We start from the raw sequence: 25,302 nt of genomic DNA, 5'->3' as shown, positions 1-25,302 counted from the left end.
TATGGGATTTAGATCTGGACTCATTGCTGGCCAGTTCAGTACTCTCCAGCGCTTTGTCCTAAACTATTTCTGGGTGCTTTTGGGTAGGGGTGCAACGGATCGTCACCGATCCGTGATCCGAACGGGCCACCCCATTCGGATCGGCACACCACGCGATCCGCGGAGCGCTCCGGAGCCTCGGCCGTAGGAAAGTCCCCGGCTTCGGCCTAGCTCCGGAGCGGCGGCTATCTTGCTCCACCCCCGTGTGCTTGCCAGAGCCCAATGCATAGCGTGACACGCCTCCCCGCACAGCGCACTCACTGCAGACATGTGGAGAGTGAAGACAGCATCTGTGAGCTCCTGCAGGTAGGAGATCCGTTGCACCCCTAGTAAGCATGATTGTAATGTTAAATCTGAAAATAGCAAGACAGAGGGAGATAAGGGGCCAGAGGTATTTGTGGAGAGACAGCTGCATCTGTAATGGGAGGACATGGGGGCAAGTGGACATCTTTCATTACACCCAACAGAGTTTTAGATTCAGTTATTTTCATCACAAAACAGAGCTTATACCCTTAAATACAGTATTTGTAAATCCGACGGACTGTTTAAATGTTAAATTTAATGTGAAAATCAGAGGTGTTCTGTCACATTAGCAGTAAACAGTCCGTCGGATTTCCAAACACTGTATTTAAGCACATAAGCTCCGTTTTATGTTGAGAATAACTGTGAAATCTAAAACTCTGGTGGGTGTAACAAGATTTGTCTTTTTTTTTTTTTGCTGATCCGAAAATGATCCGATCCGTGACTCCTGATCCGAGGATCGATCTGATCCGTGAGTTTTTTGATCCGTTGCACCCCTACTTTTGGGTCATTGTCTTGCTGTAAGACCCATGACCTCTCACTGAGACCCAACTTTCTGATGCTGGACCCTACATTGCACCCCGGAATTCTTTGGTATTCTTCAGATTTCATAATGCCATGCACACGGTCAAGACATCCAGTGCCTGAAGCAACAAAGCAACCCCAAAACATCAATAAATCTTCTCCATGTTTGACTGTAGGGACTGTATTTTTATTTTTTTTAAAGGCCAAATTTATTTTTCTGAAAACAGTAGAATGATGGGCATTACCAAAAAGCTGTCATTTTGTTTTGTCTGTCCACAGCACATTCTCCCAAAAAGATTTTGGCTTCTTCACGTACGTTTTGGCAAAACCTTTGATCAATTTTTCCTCTTTCGTCCACGTCCAGGGAGATTAGCTACAGTGCCATGGGTTGTAAACTTCGGGAACATTAAGATCTCTGGAGATGGACTTGTAACCTTGAGATTGTCCATGCTTTTTCACAATTTTTGTTCCCAAATCCTCAGACAATTCTTCACTGCTCTTTCTCTTCCCCATGGCACACAAAGGCACACAACAGAAAGGTTGTGTAAATTTTTCACCATTTTAACTGGTTGCCGCTGTGATTTCTATATTGTCAGTACCTGTTAATTGATACAGGTGAGTTAATTACAAATTACAGGAGCATCACAAACTTAGAATGCAATGATTTCTTACAATTTTGAGATGGTGGCAGTAATTTCGTCCAGTCCCTTTTTGGAGTTTTGTGTGGAATGTGTCAGATTAGCCTTTTTGGTTCTCCACTTCTTTGTGTCATACCAATAAAAATAAAATAAACATGAGAATGCCTAAACATTTGTAATTTCAAAAATGTTATGGGTGAAGTTGTGCGTCATCTAAAGGAAATTCAGGGGTATCTCTCACTCTCGCTCTCATAATAAAATGTTGTGCCCACTTTTTTCTATCTATCTTTGTTGTGGATACATCGTCAATCATAACGCCGCCGCTATTGGGAAAAGAAAGCTCCACTCACTCTGAACGCTCTCGTGGTCTGGCTGCCTCGCCGTGTGACATTTCCTAAATAGCAATGGAGTGGGACCACCCAGTGACATCACCAGGTTGCACCACCTTCTGTGATGTCACCAACCCAGCATGTTTTTTTTTTTTGGTTCTGGCGGTTGCAGGGTGATTGACGATGGATCTACATCAGGGGACAGTTGTTTTTTTGTTTGTTTTTTCATTTTATAATAAAGAAATTGTCAAAATGTTGTACTGTCTTTATTCACTTTTTCACTTTTTTTGGTGAATTGGTAGGGGTACTATGTAACCCTTACTCATTTACATTGGGGGGGGGGGGACAGGATCTCCATATTCTGATAAGCCCCCCCCGCCCGCAGACCCCCACAAACCAGGGGGTTATAAGCGATATCTTGATATACAAGTAAAGTGTATATATACTAAGTATAAAGGAAAAGAAAGGTGCCTCTAAGTGTAGCAATATGGTTACATTTAATGAAGGTAAAACATTTAGCAACTCAAATGGTTGATGATTAAAAGAGCCACATCTAAGTATGCAGGCATCCGGGGTAAAGCTGTCCACATAAACCATTCTTCACACCGCCATTGACATCATCCTTTCCACTCTGCGCTCCACGAGCGGTTCATGCCTCGCTTTCAGATTGCTCTACTGCAGGGTAGTCTTCCTGGTCACGATTGCAGACTGACATCGGTGAGAGCCGGCGGTGAGGAGAACGATCTATGTGGACAGCTTTACCCCGGATCCCTGCATACTTAGATGTTCCTTTTTTAATCATCAATCATGTGAGTTGCTAAATGTTGTACCTTCATTAAATGCAACCATATTGCTACACTTAGAGGCGCCTCTCTTCTCTTTTATACTCTGTAGCTCCTGATGGATTTTGCTTCTAATCCCTTTGTGGAGGCTTCCATTTATGGATGGACATTTTAGGCCCTGTACACACGAGAGGATCCATCCGCTGAAAAATCTCAGCGGATAGATCCCCTGGTGTGTACGTTCCAGCGGATATTTCCGAATTCCAGCAGATAAAAATTTGTAAGCATGCTAAAAAATCTATCCGCTGGAATCGGCTCCAGCAGATCGATCCGATGGTCTGTACAGACTCACCGGATCGATCCGTCCGAACCCATCCCTCGCATGCGTCGTAATGATTCGACGCATTCGTGGATATCCTTATATGACAGCGTCGCGCACGTCGCCGCGTCATCATCGCGGCGACGGCGCGACACGTCACCGCAATGGGAATTCGGCGTGGATTTCGATCCGATGGTGTGTACACTCCATCGGATCAAAATCCTCAGAGGATTTATCCGCGAATACGGTCCGGCGGACCGTATCCGCGGATCAATCCTATCGTGTGTACCAGGCCTGAGGGTTACACAACTTATCACATTGCTATAATCTTTTTATATGGACTATAAACTGACAGACCTATAAATAAATGGTTGTGGAACAAATCATTTAAGTTTACATTATTTCTTACAGGGAAATTTGTTTTGATATACAAGTGCTTTGGATTACAAGCATGTTTCTGGAACGAATTATGCTCGCAATCCTAGGTTTTACTGTATTTATTGCGGTATCTCGCTCATAATAACATTTGGTGGTCACTTTATTCTCTCTCTCATAATAACCTCTTTGTCTATCTAAGATCTATCTATTTATATCTCTCTCTATCCATCGCTTTAGTTCTCTTTTTCTCATAATATTTTGTGGTCACTATATTATATATATATATATATATATATTCTATCTCATCTCTCTATCATAATAAAAAATTTACGGTCACTCATTTTTGAAAACTCACAAACAATATATTCTGATGAGTTTCTGGTATTTTATTATACACACACTTTGACAGCCACCCTATTCTGTCTTCTTGTAACATTTGTGTGCCCCGACAGCCAGCTAAAGGTTTTGTCCTTTGGAATGTTGTTATAAGAATCTGCAGTGTTATCTGAAATGATATCTACAAAGCGATAACTGAAGACAAATCAAACATATTGCTGATGCAGACGGCGGTGCCTTGAAAAGTGAAGTCATAGTAAGGAATCTTCTGTGTTTTGCTTTTACAATCAAATAATTTAGAACCAAAAACATTTTGACTTTGAATATAATTACATAACATACATTTGTGTTTACTTTGTTCAGATCTTGTTCTTTGGTGAAATCTGTCAGATTTGTACTTAATTGCAGAAATTCTGTAACATTTCCCGGTTTGATATGTCTCTCCGTGGTTGATACCGACTGGAGTCCTCCGCCGTCTTGTTGGCAATCAGCAATGACATCTTGATTTACAATCATTTGACCACATCCAGTCTCATTAAGTTCATCACCTTTAGCTTCCAGCTGTGGGTATTGATCTCCGGCCTCAGCAGTGACGTAGGTATCGAGGAGTTTGATCTCTTCAAAGTATGGAACATTTCACTGTCCATCCCTCAATCATATCGCCCACTCTAAGGAGATGAGAAATCCCCGGAGGAGGACCCATGGTTCCACCTCTTCCAAATCAATGGCTGACAAGTGGTCCCACCAGTCTGAATGAATCCTCAGGACGCGAGAGGGGAGGGAGGGCTGCACACAGATGATTTAAAACCAGATTTAAGACCAGACCCAAATAGAGGTGTCATCGTCCACCAAGTCTCAAGAAGCAGCCACCTGAGTCAGCCAGAACATGAAGGTAAGTGCTCTAGAAGCTGATTTTTTTGGGGGGGTTTAAATAAAATAGAACTTGTTTTATTCTTGTTGTTCTTCTGAGGATGGTAATGCCGACAATTTCCCCAATGCCATGTTTTATTCATTTATATTCCCCAAAAAATAATTTTAGGAAATATATCAGGCTCTTCTTTTTGACTTGATCATGAATTTTTAAGTTCATTGCAAAACTCAATGATACATATTTTGCTCTTGTGATATCTATCTATATATAAAAGTGTATATATACTGTATACTATTCGTTTTTTCCCCAGAGAGCGATCATTTTGTAAACCAGACTCTTGAAATTTTAAAACGGAAGGTTTCCTGTATAGTTGACCATTTCTCACAATAAAAAAAAATTAGAAACATTTAAGAACAATTATATTCTGTACATCAGTAAAAACAATTCAGCTAATATTCCAAGATTTTCCTTCCTGCACAAAAGTCAGGGATTTTGTTCGGTAACAGCAGTCACAGCTCTATTTTTTTAAATTCCAAAATATATTATAAATAGGACAAGGAGGATGATCCATCCATCTTTATGACCTACAGGTTATCTAAAACCCAAATTATTAAACATTATTATTCTATTGATATAGGTCTGCAGTGTTGTACAGAGAACACTGAGCCAGTCACATCAGTCTGCACCAGAGAAGCTTACACTTTAATGCCCCCACACAGGCACATACGTGTTATTATTATATAGTTATATAGCTGTTGTACAGAAAAGACTGAGCAAGTAAAAGTCTCTGCAGCAGAGGAGCTTGCACTCTAATATCCTTCCACAGTCACTGACCATAGTAGTGTATAGAGTTTACTGAGCCAGTCTCTTCAATCTCCACACTAGAGAAGCTTACACTCTAATATCCTAGCACAGGCACACACTATTATTATACATTTATATAACTCTAAATTATTTTGCAGTGCTGTACAGAGAACACTGAACCATTTACATCAGGCTCTAAAAAAAGAGGAACGTAGATTCTAACATTCTACCACAGTCACACACTATTATTATTTCATTTAAATAGCTCTGACATATTCTGCAGTGCTGTACAGAAAACATTCAAACAGTTACATCAGTCTCTGCACCAGAGGAGCTTACACTCTAATGACCCCACCACAGTCACACACTTTTATTATATATATAGCTCTGACATATTCCATAGTGCTGTACAGAGGACACTGAGCCAATCACATCAACACTTGATTGGAACAATATGGAGAATATTTTAGTAATGATACATTTTTTTATCCAAATATTTAAGCCAATTGTATGTGGAACTGCATCTAGTCCCATCTGAAGATGTGGATGTGATTTAATCACTGCTGGTTTAACCAAGTTCTGAGTAGCATGTCTCAAAAATAAAACAACAGTTTAGGCTGAATAGGTGACAAGTGGCATAGTCAGATGTAGTGCACTGCTCTGTCACTGTGCTGTGCTGTTACACAGTGCCATGTTCTGATATAGGTCAATACCCTTAAACCGTGTCTGCCGTTGTGCTGTACTTTTACAGAGTGCTGCTCTCTGACATAATGCATTGGTCTCACACTGTGTTGTGCTCGGACACTGTGGGACATAAACCAATTTTTTTGCCGATGTGATCCAACGTTCTGTTAACCGCTTAAGACCCGGACCATTATGCAGGTAAAGGACCTGGCCCCTTTTTGCGATTCGGCACTGCGTCGCTTTAACTGACAATTGCGCGGTCGTGCGACGCGGCTCCCAAACAAAATTGGCGTTTTTTTTCCCCCACAAATAGAGCTTTCTTTTGGTGGTATTTGATCACCACTGCGGTTTTTATTTTTTGCGCTATAAACAAAAATAGAGCGACAATTTAAAAAAAAAATGCAATATTTTTTACTTTTTGCTATAATAACTATCCCCAAAAAATATATAAAAAAACATTTTTTTCCCTCAGTTTAGGCCGATACGTATCCTTCTAAATATTTTTGGTAAAAAAAATCGCAATAAGCGTTTATTGATTGGTTTGCGCAAAAGTTATAGCGTTTACAAAATAGGGGATGGTTTTATGGCATTTTTATTAATATTTTTTTTTACTAGTAATGGCGACGATCAGCGATTTTTTTTTTTCATGACTGCGACATTATGGCGGACAAATCGGACACTTTTGACACATTTTTGGGACCATTGTCATTTTCACAGCAAAAAGTGCTATAAAAATGCACTGATTACTGTGAAAATTACAATGGCAGTGAAGGGGTTAACCACTAGGGGGCAGTGGAAGTGAGGGGATAGCGAGAGGTTTGGAGGCATAAAAGCACAGTAAGAAACGATTTCATAAAAAATTATTTACAGGGGCGTTGAGTAGTGGATGTGTCTAGATTATAATTGGAGAATAAGGATTATTTTTAGTGTCACTTTAACCACTTAAGACCCGGACCATTACGCAGGTAAAGGACCTGGCCAGTTTTTGCGATTTCAGAACTGCGTCACTTTAACTGACAATTGCGCAGTCGTGCAACGTGGCTCCCAAACAAAATTGACGTCCTTTTTTTCCCACAAATAGAGCTTTCTTTTGGTGGTATTTGATCACCTCTGCGGTTTTTATTTTTTGCGCTATAAACAAAAATAGAGCGACAATTTTGAAAAAAATTAATGTTTTACTTTTTGCTATAATAAATACCCCCAACAAAGATATAAACATTTTTTTTCTCAGTTTAGGCTGATACGTATTCTTGTACATATTTTTGGTAAAAAAAATCGCAATAAGTGTCTATCGATTGGTTTGCGCAAAATTTATAGCGTTTACAAAATAGGGGATAGTTTTATTGAATTTTTATTAATAATCTTTCTTTGCTACTAATGGCGGCGATCATCGATTTTTTTCGTGACTGCGGCATTATGGCGGACACATCGGACAATTTTGACACATTTTTGGGACCATTGTCATTTTCACAGCAAAAAATGCTATAAAAATGCATTGTTTACTGTGAAAATGACAATTGTCGTTTGGGAGTTAACCACTAGGGGGCGCTGAAGGGGTTAAGTGTGACCTCATATGTGTTTCTAACTGTAGGGGGGTGGGGCTGGACGTGTGACGTCATTGATCGCCTTTCCCTATATCAGGCAACAGACGATCAATGACAGCGCCACTGTGATGAACGGGGAAGGTGTGTTTACACACACCTCTCCCCGTTCTTCAGCTCCTGCAGCCGCTGTCACGGAGCTACGGGACCCACGGCTGGGCACTTAAAGAGAATGTACAGGTACATGCTTGTGCCCAGCCGTGCCATTCTGCCGACGTATATGTGCAGGAGGCGGTCCTTAAGTGGTTAAGTGATTCCTTTATGGCAGGGGCCTCCAGCTGTTGTGAAACAACAAGTCCCATCATGCCTCTGCCTGTGGGAGTCATGCTTGTAACTGTCAGCCTTGCAATGCCTCATGGGACTTGTAGTTTTGCAAAAGCTGGAGGGCCGCCAGTTTGAGACCCCTGCTTTATGGGCTAATAATAAAAATTAAGGTGAAAGCTCTTGAGACCTTCCATCAAGCATTATACAATTCTGGAAACAGTCCCGGAAACCAAATCTTTATACACAGAGTAAGAAAGAGAAGCAATTACATTCTACAATAATAAAATACAACTTATTTTTTCTTGACAAGTTTAAGAATTTCTTGAAGATGGGACCAGAAAACTTGTATCTGTAATAAGTCTGGGAAGTTTGAGGGAATCATTACATTTCCAAATATTATATGATGGCTAACATAGTACAGTACTCTACTACTACTACTACTTCCGGGGACTGGCTAACCTAATCAGTCTGTCCTCTGTGTCCTCAGGACAGCGGGTGTCGAGCGGCCTGCACCCTCCTCCTGATAATGTCCTCCTCGGTTATCCCTCCCTCTGGGTCTCTGCCACAGGTAAGTGATCACTGTGTGATCTGGCATTTCATTTTTTTATTTGTAGCTATCTAAAGCCAAGTACACGCAATGTAAATATCGGACAAACGATTGTCTGTTCTATTTTTTTTCATGTTAGTCTCATATTGAAAATGAAGCGGGTACTAAAGTTACAAAATTCTCGTACGTCAGAAGTGATGTAATGTATTCTGTCTTCCGTTTTTTTTTTTTCGGACAAATACTGTACCGATTAAACAAAAAAAGAAAATGTGCGTGTTTGTCCCTTCAGATGATTTTGGATGAACTGTCGTGATCGGCTCTTGAAAGCTGGATACTAACGATCAGATTATCATACGATCGCTTTGAAAGTGGTATTTTGTCTGATCATGTGTACTAGGCATTACCTGTATGTGTATCTACTTTCTATGTCTCTTCTCCTCCTTCCTAGAGCCATTTTCAGAGAAGGAACTGGACCCCACAGGCCATGCTGTACCTAAAAGGAGCACGTAAGTCACTTATTTCCTGTCCACAGCTGCCATGACAGTGCAGAGCTTGAAACCATCCAACGTGTCTGTGTATAGTAGGCAATAATTAAGATTCAAAGCAGAAATGAATATAATTATTTTACAGATTGACCATAGATACACTTTGGGCCAGATTCAGGTACCTGCGCTGCGGCGTAACGTATCTCGTTTACGTTACACCGCCGCAAGTTTTCAGCGCAAGTGCTTGATTCACAAAGCACTTGCCTGGAAACTTGCGGCGGTGTAACGTAAATGCGTTCGGCGCAAGCCCGCCTAATTCAAATGGGGCGTGTACCATTTAAATTAGGCGCGTTCCCGCGCCGAACGTTCTGCACATGCTCCGTTAGGAAATTTCCCACCGTGCTTTGCGCAAAATTACTGCGCCCCGACGTGTTTTTTGAACGGCGACGTGCGTTACGTCCTTTCGTATTCCCGGACGTCTTGCGCAAAAAAAAATTTAAATTCGACGCGGGAACGACGGCCATACTTCAACATGGCTGGTCTAAATCTAAGCCATGAAATAGCAGGCGTAAGTTTGTGACGGGAAAAGCCGACTAGCGACGACGTAAGAGAATGCGACGAACGCGCGTACCTTCGTGGATCGCCGTAAACAGCTAATTTGCATACCCGACGCGGAAAACGACACAAACTCCACCCAGCGGGCGCCGGAGTATTACACCTACGATCGGAAGGCGTACGAAGCCGTTCGCCTGTCGGATCGAAGCCTAAAGCCGTCGTAACTTGTTTTGAGGATTCAAAACAACGCTACGATGCGGCAAATTTGAAAATACGCCGGAGTATCAGTAGATACGCCAGCGTATTACAACTGTGAATCTGGCCCTTTGAGCCTAGGTTTACACTAGATGCAGGTGGGAATTTTCTGCGGATTCGGCACTGCGTCTAAATCACATCCCGTCCATGCAAACCAATTGCAGAGTGTGTGTTACGTTAACGACACCCCGATATCGGTTTGCAGCTCTGACAAAAAAGGGTCCTGCATCAGTTTTGTGCGAATGCAGTGCAATTTGAGCCATACAAATCCATAGCTCAGTCTTGGTTCACACTGATGCGATGCAGAAAACGCACAAGATTAGCTGCATTTCCCCGAATTGCACTCTAAGCAATCGCACGGCGTCCATGTAATCTGCTGCAAGTATCAATGTTATCCTAAAGGAGAAGTCCAGCCTGAGCTTGTTTGGCTGGGCTTCTCCTATGGGTCAGAGGAGTGCAATTAATTTTGCACTCCTGTGACCCGTTTTCAGCAGAGAGCGGACTGGCGCTCCCTGCCCCTCCACAGCTCAGTGCTCCAATGAGCGCGGGGGGAGCAGAGAGGAGAGATGTTGATTGACTGTGCCCTCATATCTCCATGCTGTCGGGACCTTACTATGTGCCACACGCAAGGGCTGTTACACTTCCCTCTATCAACCTGGGATTCTACAGCCATCCACTGGGAGTTGTGATAGTTCCCTTCACGGGACATATACATGCCGACGGACTGATGTTAACCTCTCCTCATCTGGATTCAGCAATGGTATCGTTGTACACATTTTTATACCAGTATCATACTTGGCTACATGTTTTTATGACTTATTTTAGTACCGTTTGGTATTACTCGCACCATTTTTACAGTTTATGTAGCTACATCGATTTTATCTCCAGTGCAATATTTATTTTGTTACCTACTTGAAGACTATAAAAGTTTTAATGCTATTCCCATTGAGCGTTGCCTTTGTGTGTTTTTTGTATCCTGCTATCCATTTTTCCAGTGGTTGTTAGCTGCACTGGGAATCAGCCTGCAAGGAGATCAGCTAAAAGTAGTTGGATCTGTATGTGCGTTATAAGTAATCAAAGTTAGTTGATTAATCGATTAAAAAAAATTGATTAGTCGAACACGAAAATTTTAATCAGTAACAGCCCTAGTGATAATCTTTAGCAATTGACTTTACATGTAAAATACCCAAACCAGCAAAAAAACAACAATTCCCCTCCCCCAATAATACAAGCTGAATACTGAAAGGATAATCACAAAATGCAATAAGGTACAAAATATATAAAAGATATAGTGCAGCGCAAAAATAAGTTTAAATTCCAGAAATCATCACCGGTGACGTTTAAACTTCAAAATATTTTAAAGTTTAAAGTTCAACAGGTGAAGATTTCTGGAATTTGTTGGCACAAAATCTTGGATTTTATTCTCAATTTTTGGACTTTTATTTATTGATATATTTATTTATTTATTTAATATTATCCTGCACTATATCTTCTATACATCAATAATAAAACACCAGTTTTGGCATTCCTAAAGACATCTCCATCCTGTGGTTATAATTTGATCTAAAACTTTGCACATTTTTTTGCTTGGAAATCAGCAAGCCGATCTCACAGCCAGTGTATGGATCAACCTCAGCATGTCATGGCTGCAAAGAAGCAACATTTCAATTTCTTGCCTGTTACAGAAAATCAACTGCAGTTTGCGTTTTGTTTTTTTTGTAACTCTATACTTGCTAGGAAATGTTTTGTGTAGCAATGATTAATGTGGTCTGAATCTTTTCGAGAAAGTGGAGTGCTCCTTTAGGTCCTAGTGGAGTCCCCCACCCCATAAATTGTGCTGTGATTGTGCATTGCAGAAGGTCGGCGATTCATTTCCGATGAGACTCAGAGGAAGGATCTCTTTGACAGACTCCAGCTGGGTAAATCTCCTTATCTTCTCTGCTAATATTAAACATAAGAAGCCAGTGACGGATCTCATTGTCTGAGACACTGATTGGTTGTTGCCACCAAATCCGCATTTTGCTGTAAGGGTTTTAGAAACCAGAAAAAAAACAAAGTAGAACTTAAAGTGGTTGTAAACCAGGGATCCTCGAACTACGGCCCTCCAGCTGTTGTAGAACTACACATCCCATGAGGCATTGTAACACACTGACATTCACAGACATGACTAGGTATGATGGGAATTGTAGTTCCTGAACAACTGGAGGGCCATAGTTTTGAAGAACCCTGTTGGTAAACCCTTACATATACCCAGTGAAGTGACTGGAATTGGGTGATACACAGAGATTAAACAAATCCTCCTACATATGTTGTACCTGTCTATCTGCAGCGCTCTCTTCTACATCCATTCAAAGTGTGGAATTTATCAACCTGTCTGGGAGGTTACACTCTGCAGAGCTCAGTAAGGAGAGCTATGAGAGCTGATTGGAGGGAAGAGACCCCCCTCTTCACACAGCACACAGGAACAGAGCTTAGACTGGAGCTCCCTCTCCTGTCACCATTTTTCTCTTGGTGTCAGGAAAAGTTGTCAGAAGTGATTCATACTGAAAGCAGAGGAACAAAGCAGCAGACAGAAATAACACTTAGGTCGCGTACACACGGTCGTTCCAAACCGATGAGAATGGTCCGACGGGCCATTACCATCGGTTCACGCTGAAGTGGTCTGATGTGCGTACACACCATCGTTCCAAAATCCGATCGGGTCAGAACGCGGTGATGTCAAACACACGATGTGCTGAATAAAACGAAGTTCAATGCTTCCAAGCATGCGTCGACTTGATTCTGAGCATGCGCGAGTTTTGAACCGATGCTTTCTGTACTAACCATAAGTTTGGACCGATCGGGCAGCGGGCCATCGGTTCGATTTTAAAGCATGTTTTAAAATTTTGGACCGAAGAAAAACAGACCGATGGGCTATACACACGGTCGGTTTGGACCGATGAAACTGAACCTCGGTCCATTCTCATCGGTTTTGTCCGACCGTGTGTACGCGGCCTTAGTGCTCTGGATTGAGATAAGTACACACTATAGAGAGATATACTTTGTTCATATTTCATGTCTGAGGTTTAAAACCACTTTAAAGCGGGGGTTCACCCTATCAACGAAAAAAAAATTTTTTTTTTCCTTTACCATAAAATCAGGCATTGTAGCGCGAGCTACAGTATGCCTGTCCCGAATTTTTTACCCCTGTACTCCCCTTGTACGCGTAGATCGAAGATACCGGGGAATGGGCGTGCCTATGGAGACGGAGGATGATTGACGGCCGGCTCTGGCGCGTCACGCTTCTCCGGAAATAGCCGAAATAGGCTTGGTCTTCACGACGCGTGCGCATAGCCTGTGCGCAGGCGCCGTGAAGAGCCGAGACCTACTCCGGCTGTCTTCGGGGAGAGTGACGTGCCAGGGCCAGCCGTCAATCATCCTCCCTCTCCATAGGCACGCCCATTCCCCGCGGGAGCCGAAATCTACGATGTCCGATTACAAGGTGAGTCCGGGGTTAAAAAAATCGGGACAGGCATACTGTAGCTCGCGCTACAATGCCTGTCTCGATGGTAAAATCAAGCCAGTGAGGGTGAACTACCGCTTTAAGTCAGATTTTGTCTTTAGCTTTGAGTAGCCTGGGGAAGGAAGATCCCATGTCATGTTTCTTTAACTAATGCATCCCCATTGGGGAGGTTTGCCCTTGATTCCTGTTTCTGTGACAACCATTAAAAGTTTTTTTTGCCCTCTCTTCAGAAATAAAAACCAGACAGAGGTTATAACTCCACTCCATCCAAAACTAAGCAACCTGATGATTAGTACTGTGCATAGTACTGTATTTATTGGCGTATAACACTCACTTTTTTACCCTGAAAATAGAGGGTAAACTGTGCCTGCGTGTTATAAGCAGGGGGTGTGGAAAGTTTTTTTTCCCCTGAAACTTCCCTCTTAAAGTTAGGGTGCGTGTTATATGCCGATAAATACGGTAACCAATCGGCTTCTAACTTCAGCTTGTTCAATTAAGCTTTGACAATAAAACCTGGAAGCTGATTGGTTAATTCACACAGCTGCACCAGATTTTGTGTGCACCAGTTGAAGTCACCCCCAAAGTAGATCTGCAGATAAATCTATACATGTGACAATCCAGCCGTAAGGTAACTTGTGATTGTGTTTGGTGGCAGCAATCAGCAATCAGATGTAATCAAAATGTTCAGGGTAACAGAATATTAATGTGGATACATCAGATGATTTTGTTGGATAGTGTATGAGGTAATCAATAGTCAATGCATGTGAACAGTCATTGCCTTCAAAATGTGTGAAAATTTTAGAAAAGCCCTACTTTGTATCATTAAAATGCCATCCTTATGCTCTAGTCCAGGGATTTGTAATTAGCGGACCTCCAGCTGTTGCAGAACTACAATTCCCATGAGGCATAGCAAGACTCTGACAGCCACAAGCATGGTGTAGTGTCAGTTTGCTGCCTATCCTAGAATGCTCCGGAAGTCACGTGGCGGTCAACTGCGCATGCGCGATGCGTTCCAAACGCAAATGCGATGCGTTCCAATGGATTCACGACAGTGCACACCAGTGAAACCTCGGTCGGCATCCAGGCTCTTTCCTTAACATCCCCGTGGATTGGAGGATGTTAAAAAAAGAGCCAGGAGGCCGAGCGAGCGGAGACGTGAGGCCGACTGGCCACTTTCCTCTAAATCCACGTCGCCCTGAATGCCGGGTTCGCTGGTGTGCACTGTCGTGAATCCATTGGAACGCATCGCATTTGCGTTTGGAACGCATCGCGCATGCGCAGTTGACCGCCACGTGACTTCCGGAGCATTCTAGGATAGGCAGCAAACTGTGACACTACAATGGCACCCAGAGGCAGAGGTATGATGGGACTTGTAGTTTTGCAACAGTTGGATGTCCGCTAATTGCATATCCCTGCTATAGTCTGTGACTTTGCCTAAGCTGACATGATGTCATTAGTCTGCTGCAGGCAGGAAGAAGCATTTCCTCAGTCTCCTCTCCCACAGTGATCAGAGGCTGCAGCAGGGACTGATCTGTATCAGACATTTGTGAACACCGCAAAAACACCAGGATAAACATGATTCTGCCATCTTTGAGTGGGCATCTTCGTCCAGGAAGTAACCCAGGGTGATGGCTGAACAAAGATGGTGCCGTTTTTCTGTTGAGAAAGGAAGAATAAGGCAATGCCAGGGATAGTATCTCTGTAAGTGGTAATAAATACCTGGAATTGTTACACTGACAGATTATCATGCTTTGATCACATTGGTCTTCTCTCCAATGGTACACAGAGATTTTCAGGGCACAATCTTTCCTTTTACAATAAAGGAAAGAGAAAGAATTGTATTCTGCATGTGTATGATCTGGATCATCAGTAACATTGTGATGGGGATGATGGGCAAGGGGTGGCATGTGCAATAGCCCAATAATGATTGGTGGACCATCCCTGTAACCAGTGAACGTTCTTCTCTTCTAGAGACCCGCAGTCGGAATACCAGTCCCATCACCATATCGGAGGCGGCAGCCATGTTTCTGAGCTCTCTGCAGAAGGCCCAGGAGGAAGGTAGATACTTTCTTCTAAAGAAACTACACATGTGAGTTTCACTCTGACACAAGAGGGGCCAAATCTTGGAAACACGAAAACTCATAAACTTTGTAGCTTTTAAAAAAAGCAAAACCGTGAAGCCAAATTGGAAAAACCCGCCTGAGCCCAAAACAATCTAATATTTAGAAGCCACAGGATTTCCATCACCCAGCATTCCCTTTATCATTACCAACACATCCATAAAGTGGATGGAAGTAAGGGCTCTGGGGTTTTTAAGTTTTTTCAAAAGGTTTTTTTTTTTTTTTTGGAGGCTATCAGCAAAGCAAACCTTTTCATGTAACCTCCACTTTAAGGAGGAAAGGGGAATCACCATGATATGTCTGCTTTCAATGTTCTCAGCGGTCGATATACACTATATTGTCAAAAGTATTGTGACGTCTGCCTTTACACGCACAGGAACTTTAGCAAGGTCCATAAAGACATGGATGAGCGAGTTTGGGGTGAAGGAACTTGATTGGCCTGCACAGAGTCCTGAACTTAACCGATAGAACACCTTTGGGATGAGTTGGAACAAAAACTGTGAGCCAGGCCTTCTCGTCCAACATCAGTGCCTGACCTCACAAATGCGCTTCTGGAAATATTCCCATAGACACACTCCTAAACCTTGTGGACAGCCTTCCTAGAGGAGTTGAAGCTTTTATAGCTGCAAAGGGTGGGCCAACTCAATATTGAAATAAGTCACAAAATGATCAGGCGTCTAATAAAGGGGACAATATTGTTAGAAAAATAGCAAAGCAGTGGACCTTAGCTGCTAGTATTGACTCCTGGGGAGAAGAACCATAGAAAAAAAAACTCAATATTGAATCCTACGGACTAAGGCTGGGATGCCATTAAAGTTCATGTGCGTGTAAAGACAGGTGTCCCAAAACTTTTGACAATATAAGTGTATGTCCTACTCGGGAGCACAATTGGCAGAGGTGCCGTGATGTCGCTGTGCAGTGTCAAATGTATTTGCAAACAAAAACCTATGTAACCTAAAATTGTGAAATTAAAGGGGTTGTAAAGGTCATTCCCCCCCCCCCCCTAAATAGCTTCCTTTACCTTAGTGCAGTCCTCCTTCACTTACCTCATCCTTCCATTTTGCTTTTAAATGTCCTTATTTCTTCTGAGAAATACTCACTTCCTGTTCTTCTGTCTGTAACTACACACAGTAATGCAAGGCTTTCTCCCTGGTGTGGAGAAAGCCTCTTGAGGGGGGAGGGGGCGAGCAGGAGAGTCATGACGCCCACTAACACACAGCTCCTTTCTCTATCTGCAAAGTAGAGAGCGTCCTGACCCTCCTGCTCGCCCCCTCCTCCCTCAAGACGCTTTCTCCACACCAGGGAGAAAGCCTTGCATTACTGTGTAGAGTTACAGACAGAAGAACAGGAAGTGAGGATTTCTCAGAAGAAATAAGGACATTTAAAAGCAAAATGGAAGGATGAGGTAAGTGAAGGAGGACTGCACTAAGGTAAAGGAAGCTATTTAGGGGAAACAATTATCTTTACAACCCCTTTAAAGTGGTATTAAACGCAAAAAGAAAAAAATATTATATTGCAGGTTACAAATCCTTAAAGAGAAGCTTCTGTCAGTTTGTAAAAAATGAAAGGTAGAAGTTACTGAAATGGGTGGCAGGGAATTTTGTAATCTAGCACAGGGCCTTTCAGTGACGGCCCGTCCATACAGGGCACAATCCATGCACCCAGCCCCTAATCTACATGCAGGGCAGCAGATACATGGATTTCAACCTTTTTTTAAGCACATGATTAGAGCCTGAGGCTCCAATTGGCTTAAAAAAAGGGTGGGCTCGGGGCACAGAGCACTGTGCCCTGAGCCAACCCAGATGTGTGACAATAGTGAATTAATATTCGCTATTGTCTTCCTGATTCTCCCCCCGCCAATCCAATCGGTTCTCAGGACCCACTTCCTGTTTGTCCGGGAGGAGAAGCAACTGCCTCGGAGCGAGTAGCTGGAGCAAGGAGCTGCAACCATACCCCATATCCCTGTCATCTGCCTCCTAAGGTAAGGAGGCCCCTGATCATCTGCCGGAGGGGAGGGTTGGTGATCACCGCCTTCCCGTCCGCCTCCCGTGGCAAAAGAGGGGGAGGGTATTGTTGGTTTGCCACTCCCCCCAAAATATTGAGCACCAGCCACCACTGGGGCTTTTTAAAGGGCCATAGAACCAGCAAAGTGTCCATAGAGGTTTGTCATATTCCCCTGCTCCAAAGGTGTTATGTGAATTGAGGGGAGATCATGTTTGTTTATTGCAGTTTTTGGAAAAAATACAAAGCCTTTTCTGAACAGAGGAGGTGCCACGTGAGTGACCCCCTTGCAGGGCCGATCCTAGGGTCACAGGCGCCTGGGTGCAGAAATATTTCTGGCGCCCCCACATGGGCGTGGTCATTATACTAACTCCTCCCCTTTACAAATGTTTCTATGGCAATGACTCTGGGATCCTTACAAAATACAGGAAGAGAAGCAGAGTACTTTATTGGGACCTGGAGTTGGGCCTCTCTGATGGACACAGAGAGGGCTTATGTTAGAGAGTCTGTTAGAAAGAGCCCCCAGACATACTACAGACTTGGTACAGGAGATGGTCAGAGACTGCAGACATAGTACAGGAGACAGTCAGAGACTGCAGACATAATACAGGAGATGATCAGAGACTGCAGACACAATACAGGAGATGATCAGAGACTGCAGACATAGTAAAAGAGATGGTCAGAGACACATCAGTTCTGGACGAACACACCCCTATGCTCAGAACACTAGTTATGGACGGACACAAACAAGGAGAGAAGGGAAGGGAGAACTCTGCCACTTCGGCGCCCCCACCTCTGCAGGCGCCTGGGTGCAATGCACCCTGTGCACCCTGCCTAGGGTCGGCCCTGCCCCCTTGGATATCTGACTACAGCGGGATCTAAAGGTCTCAGGGCCAAGCTTTCAGCAGTGACAGGACTAAATAAAAGAGAATGAGCAAATGTTTTTTTTTCTTTTGTTTCAACTTTAAGAATCAGGTGGATACTTGAAAATGTTGATTGAAGTCTTGATATGATATAGTGCTATCCCTTCAGAAGTACCGATAGCCTGCAAAGTACCCTTTTGTTTTTTGTTTTTTTTTAAATCTTCACGTTGGTTCAGGGTGCTCCATAAATTTGGACGCTCAGTTGTAGTGTTGAGCAGAATACGCCATATTCGATTTCGCGATATATCACGAATATATAGCCGAATATTCGCTAAATTCGAATATTCGTGATATTTTATCGAAATGAAATGTTTGCGAAATTTCGCTATTGCGAATGCGAAAATAATTGCGAAATTTCGACAACTGCGGTAGGAGCACTCTGATTGGCTCAGAATATTCATGATATTTTATCGAAATTTCGCAAAATGCGAATGCGATATTTATTGCGGAATTTCGACAACTGCTGTAGGAGCACTCTGATTGGCTCAGAATATTCGTGATATTTTATCGAAATTTCGCAAAATGCGAATGCGATATTTATTGCGGAATTTCGACTACTGCTGTAGGAGCACTCTGATTGGCTCTGATGCAGAAGAAGGGCGAAGAAAATAATCGCGCAATATTCCTATTGCCGAATAATTTTCAGCAATATAAAATGATCGCTTCAGCTACTCGGCCCAAGGTCTCTAATCATACCAGCAATGCTTTTAGATGTCGATGGAGATCTCTAGGATGTGATCTGTTCTAAAAATAAAATTGAAAAAATTCGAATATTCGGAATAGCGAAATTCGAAATATATCGCGAATACTCGAATATGCCATATTCAAGCCGAATATTCGCAATACGAATATTCGTGAGCAACACTACTCGGTTGCAGGGAAGAAAGGACAATGCGGGCAGCAGCTTATTCTGAGGGTCAAAGGCACATTTCATAGAACGCCAATCCATTATGTCTCGCATGTACTCATGCAACGATTTTTCCAGTTAAATATAAATGATATAAAAAAATTAATAGTAACCCCAAGCCAGGGGTCTTACCCTCCAACAAGGAATGGGACCGCTATATGAGCTTGTTCACACGTGAGGTTGGGGGGCAGTAAACCCACCCCCACCCCAATGGTACATTCTACATGCTTACTTGCCGCAGCAGGAATTATACCCCCTGTCACTTTTAGCGGGTATAGCAGCTGCTTAACATGATCAAAAACCAGCGAGGAGGCAATGCAACGCCTCCTCACTGCCTGTAAAATGCCCTCTAAAGAGCGATCCAGGCACGGATCACGCTTTACAGAGAAAAACTAGTGTGAACAAGTCCTAACAGTACACTCCGTTCACAAATGTGAATGCACCTCCCGACATGCTAAGAGAGTAGTGGTACCATTAACCACTTCAGCCCCAGAAGGATTTGCCCCCTTAATAACCACGCCGTCGTAACTCTAAGTTGCGGGGTGGAATCTATGCGACTGCCTCCAGCAGAAACAGTAGTTAAAGTGATACTAAACACACCCTGTTTAATTTACATTGTCCCTTCTATTTCTTTATGTGGATGATGGCACTGTAATTATTTTAATAATAATAAAAAAAAAAAAATCCAACATCTTTTTCCTAATTGATATACAGCCGTCACATGACCCAGCTCCTTCCCAGCCTGTCTGCAGATAAACATAAGCAGGAGGAGCTTCTAGTCCTCTGCTGCTGGTCACATGTTCAAATTGAAAAAAATACAGCCTTTTGAATACAGAGTAAAAATAAAAAAATATCAATTAACAGTTTTAAATTGCCATACAAATATTTACGGTATTTGAAATCAAACCTTTATTATTTTTTGGTAATAACATGGCTTGGGCGGATTTCTGCCAGTCACAGGCTGTGTCATGCCCCTCCAGCCTGTGTCTTAGAATAAGAGGGAGGCAAAGCCTCCATTAATCTACATGTAATATCCCGCCCCCTTTGTGTTTAGCTGGTTAGTGGGCATTAAGGAGGAGAGAGGGCGTGTCATTTACCACTGTGTGTACTCCCACATGTGTGACTCCGTAGTCACATGGGCTGCTCAGATGTGATAGGGAGGAACTGCTCAACATAGAAACTCACTGAAAACTGAGCATGTGCACTAGCTGCCAACACTGCTCTGCAAAATCTCTAGCTGAATTGGGGACATGGACATGGTGGAGATAGAGAGCAGCGGGATCAACCAGGTTTTTTTTTACCTAATACAGAAAACAAATCTCATAGTGACTGACTGAGTATGAACAGCATGTAATACAGTTTATAGTTTTCATGATGTGGGTTTAGTGACACTTTAAGTAGAGTGATCATTTCATATTTTGTCCATTGGAGGACCACTCAGCCCTTGTGTAGCTTAGCGATTTAATACACATTTTTTTCTCCCTGATGTGCAGCTGAAGATGCGGTGGACCAGGCTGGGTATTTACCGGAGTCACTGTTCAGTTGGTGAAATTGCTGCAAGGAGCCCTGAAGCCCGCTGACTACACTGCTTCGCTATGTGAAACCACACCCCCTTCAGCACCCGCTGTAACCACGTGCCCCCCAGCGGGCACCTACCCAGCTCTAATTACTCACCTGCAAACTCTCTGCCTTGTACAGAATATTTCATTTCAGACCTTCTGATTTTCCTTCTCTTTGTTTTAACAATCATTAAACTCTCCAGCCAAGAAGTGATTGTAAAATATAGAAAATGTATTTTATATCAGCAGAAATGTGAGAATAAATTTCATCTCAGCTGTTTGTTTACATTTTGTCATCGGAATGTTAATGACGGATTTGGGGGATCATCTGCAGGTTAGTGGGGGTCATGCACTCATTTAGCAGTTTTGAAACATTCACAATGTAGGGTTGTGGTTTGCTACCATGAGAAAGCATTAGTCTAAAAAATTTCCATAACTTCAGAATGGTACTTTTTAATGGTAGAACTGTAACAGTCAATAGTACACACCTGATTTGTGTAAGACGCAAGGGATCTTGGGAATTGTACAGTGCCTTAAAAAAGTATTCATACCCCTTGAAAATTTACACGTTTTGTCATGTCCTAACCAAAAACGTAAATGGATTTTATTGGGATTTTATGTGATAGACCAACACAAATTGGCACATAATTGTGAGGTGGATGAAAAATGGTTTTAATTTTTTTTTTACAAATAAATATCTGAAAAGTGTGGCGCGCATTTGTATTCAGCCCCTTTACTCCGATACCCCTAACTAAAATCTAGTGGAACCAATTGGCTTCAGAGGTCACCTCATTAGTAAATGGAGTCCACCTGTGTGTAATTTAATCTCTGTATAAATACAGCTGTTCTGTGAAGCCCTCAGAGGTTTGTTAGAAAACCTTAGTGAACAAACAGCATTATGAAGGCCAAGGAACACACCAGACAGGTCAGGGATAAAGTTGTGAAGAAGTTTAAAGCAGGGTTCGGTTCTAAAAAAATATCCCAAGCTTCGAACATCTGACGGAGCATTGTTCAATACATCATCCGAAAATAGAAAGAGTATGGCACAACTGCAAACCTACCAAGACATGGCCGTCCACCTAAACTGGACGGGCAAGGAGAGCATTAATCAGAGAAGCATCCAAGAGGCCCATGGTAACTCTGGAGGAGCGGCAAAGATCCACAGCTCAGGTGGGAGAATTTGTTCACAGATCTGTGACAAGACTTGAAAATTGCTGTTCACAGACGCTCTCCATCCAAAAAAGTCACTCGCTAGATGTGCAAAGCTGGTAGAGACATATCCAAAAAGACTTGCAGCTGTAATTGCAGCAAAGGTGGTTCTACAAAGTATTGACACACTTTTCACATATTTATTTGTAAAAAAATTGGAAAACTATTTATAATTTTCCTTCCACTTCAGAATTATATACCACTTTGTGTTGGTCTATTACATAAAATCCCAATAAACAACATTTACGTTTTTGGTTAGGACATGACAAAATGTAGAACATTTAGAGGGGTATGAATACCTTTTCAAGGCACTGTAATTTACACATGGCCTGAAACGTACACTGGTTGCAACTCGCACAATAGTCCCGCCCCCACCAGCTCAATTTCTGACAATTTTGGGAAATACACAATTATGATAAAAAAAGGCAATGGACTTTTTTTTCCACATAAGACAGCTCTAGAAGGATATAAAATGTACCTTTCCAGTGAAATGGCCACTGCTATGATATGCCTATAGCTCTACTCTTTCACATTTGTGGTAATGCTTACCACCCTCTGAAAAGCAAGCCAAGATGGCTTGCTTTTCAGAGGTTGGTATAGCAGCAGCTAGCAGGCATTCAGGGGGCAATATTGCCACCTTCTGATGTCTGCTTTTTTTTTTTTCATTTCCAAATATAAATTTTACATTGCGGGTTGGGGTATAACTGCGATCCAAGAATTTGGCCCATGATTGCAGTGCAACTCCATTGATCTCCATGGACGATTTTGACAGGCTGTGCCACCTATCAAACAATGTTAAAAATGCCCTGAAGCAAAGCATTGCAAATGCGGCATCTGTGTGAAGGAGCCTCATTGATTTTGTATTTCTCAGGATTTGCTGGTCAAACTCCTGGAATAGCGCTGCTGTTCTAAGACCAAAATAAATGGGCTGCAGGACCTATTTTTCTGTGTGTTCAAAATGGAACAAGCTGCCTAACCCATCGCACCTCAGCCCACATCATAGCAAACATTTCAGTACAGTGCATTATGGTGTGAATAGACCTTCAGAATTCCTGCTAAGATCTGTATCAGATCCAGCCAATTGTGAAGTCTTTGTGGTTTTGTTGAAAATTTCTGGAAATGTAAAAAAAGGAGAAGCACAATAGTGAACGCAGGAATATCTATTTACTACAAATATACAATCATGAAAGAAGTCACCCTACACATTACACATCTACACTACAGAAATCACAAAACGACTGATCTCTGCCCAGCCACTGGGGGGCGCTGTATATTGTGTGCCACCATGTTGCAGGCCCTCCCATTTGCACAGGTATAGGCAGATATCTGCTTCTTGCTGTGTGATATTTCAATTCCTGTACTCGCCGTGCTGCTTCTTCCTCCCGCGAGGCACCGGGCCCACACCAAGTGACGACTTAATGTTCTGACGATCCCTCTCTGCTTCTTCATCCTCATCATATCTCACATCCTCATTCTCTTCTTCATCCTCATCATTACTAGAATGAGGACTGGACGGCCGGGAGGTGGCTGGTGAGGGGGGAACTGACGAAGGTCTGGGGAAGCGGAATCCCTCCGTCTGTAATAGATAATTAGAAATATATGGACTTTACGTGGAATACCAAACAATTTTTTTTTTATTTCGAAAAGTTTGAGCCTTATGCCGTGTACACACAATCGTTTTTTCCGATGGACTTTTTTCATCAGAAATTCCGATCGTGTGTGGGCCCCATCGGACTTTTTTCCATCAGAGTAAAAAATAGAACATGTTTTAAATTTTTCCCATGGGAAATTCCGATCATCTGTGTGGAATTCCATCGGAGAAAAATCCACGCATTCTCAGAATCAAGTCGACGCATGCTCGGAAGCATTGAACTTAATTTTTCTCGCCTCATCGTAGTGTTTTACGTCACCGCGTTTTGGACGGTCGGAATTTAGTCTGATATTGTGTATGCAAGACTGATGGAAGTCATCTTCATCGGAATTCCATCGGAAATCCGATCGTGTGTACGCGGCATTAGATTTTTATTGCTGTCAGTGTCCCTACTGAGCATATTTTTCTTCACTTGCTGTCCCTGTGAGTGCAATTAAATCCCAAAGGGGGCATAGACATAAAGGACAAATTAAAAAAAAAAAACACCATTTTATTTCTATTTCCTTGTCATTCATTAATTTATGTTTATCAGTTGGTCTTTTTATCATCCTTTCACACTGGGATTGGAGCTTTCATGGATAGTGCTAAAAAGCACAACTTCATATAATGGTTGTGAGTCCATTTTTTTATTTCTGCTATGGGCCTATTGTACAATAACTTTGCCAAGAGTAAAAATGTAATGTACATATTTTTTCACTTTTGTGCATTTTGTAAAATGTGACAATTTAACAAAGCAATGTAAAAAACAAGACGAAAGGACTAAATGCCCATTTATGCCTCGCACACACAGCCAGACTTTCAGACAAAACAGGTCTGACAGGCTTTTTTTCTCAGAAAGTTCTACCGTGTGTAGCATCCATCTGACTTTTTTGGTCGGAAGTCCGACTGACCTGAGGCCCTGTACACACGGTCGGTCCATCCGATGAGAACGTTCAATGCTCCCAAGCATTGATTCTGAGCATGCGCGGGTTTTGAATCGATGCATTTGCGTACTAACCATCGGTTTTGACCGATCGGTTAGGCATCCATCGGTTCAATTTTAAAGCAAGTTCTAAATTTTTCGACCGAAGGATAACGGACCGATGGGGCCCACACACGGTCGGTTTGGACCGATGAAACTGAACTTCAGTCCGTTTTCATCGGTTTTGTCCGATCGTGTGTACAGGGCCTTAGACAGAGATTCTGTTCTCTATTTGTCCGTTGGACTTCTGACCGACTCACGGCGGAATTTTGCACGGTCAAAAGTCAGACCGTGTGTATGAGGCATTACACTTTTGATGCCCATGTTTCAGCCCATGTCTATCTTTCCCATAATAAAAATAGTGGGCCAGATTCACAGTTGTAATACGCCGGGGTATCTACTGATACTCCGGCGTATTTTCAAATTTGCCGCGTCGTAGCATTGTTTTGAATCCTCAAAACAAGTTACGATGGCTTTAGGCTTCGATCCGACAGGCGTACGCCTTCGGATCGTAGGTGTAATACTCCAGCGCCCGCTGGGTATGCAAATTAGCTGTTTACGGCGATCCACGAAGGTACGCGCGTTCCTCGCATTCTCTTACGTCGTCGCTAGTCAGCTTTTCCCGTCGCAAACTTACGCCTGCTATTTCATGGCTTAGATTTAGACCAGCCATGTTAAAGTATGGGCGTCATTCCCGTGTCGAATTTCAAATATTTTTTTGCGTAAGACGTCCGGGAATACGAAAGAACGTAACGCA

General features: G+C 42.6%; 2 protein-coding genes across 3 annotated transcripts in view; one reads left to right on the top strand and one right to left on the bottom strand.

The window, feature by feature from the left end:
• Positions 1–3,753: 3,753 nt before the first annotated feature.
• Positions 3,754–21,010, top strand: SPX (spexin hormone). 2 transcript variants are annotated; one of them, XM_040345443.1, is made up of 6 exons: positions 3,754–4,538; positions 8,358–8,438; positions 8,866–8,923; positions 11,569–11,631; positions 15,186–15,303; positions 20,659–21,010. In XM_040345443.1, exons 1-6 carry the CDS (start codon positions 4,533–4,535, stop codon positions 20,660–20,662), a joined length of 330 nt encoding a protein of 109 aa, XP_040201377.1. In that variant the 5' UTR covers positions 3,754–4,532; the 3' UTR covers positions 20,663–21,010. The 2 variants fall into 2 exon arrangements, with proteins under 2 accessions (XP_040201377.1, XP_040201376.1); XM_040345442.1 differs by having other exon boundaries at positions 3,944–4,538; positions 15,186–15,272.
• A 2,068-nt stretch (positions 21,011–23,078) lies between these two features.
• The window catches only part of GYS2 (glycogen synthase 2), a 100,764-nt gene continuing 98,540 nt past the window's right edge, over positions 23,079–25,302 (bottom strand). The window contains exon 16 of the mRNA XM_040345441.1: positions 23,079–23,509. Within this exon, the coding sequence (XP_040201375.1) occupies positions 23,282–23,509 (228 nt within the window). The 3' untranslated portion in view covers positions 23,079–23,281. The remainder of the gene's footprint in view (positions 23,510–25,302) is intronic.

Source organism: Rana temporaria, chromosome 3 (assembly GCF_905171775.1).
Source record: "Rana temporaria chromosome 3, aRanTem1.1, whole genome shotgun sequence".
Taxonomy (NCBI): Eukaryota; Metazoa; Chordata; class Amphibia; order Anura; family Ranidae; genus Rana; species Rana temporaria.
Note: the sequence above shows the minus strand (reverse complement) of the source record. Positions and strands in the feature narration are given on the sequence as shown.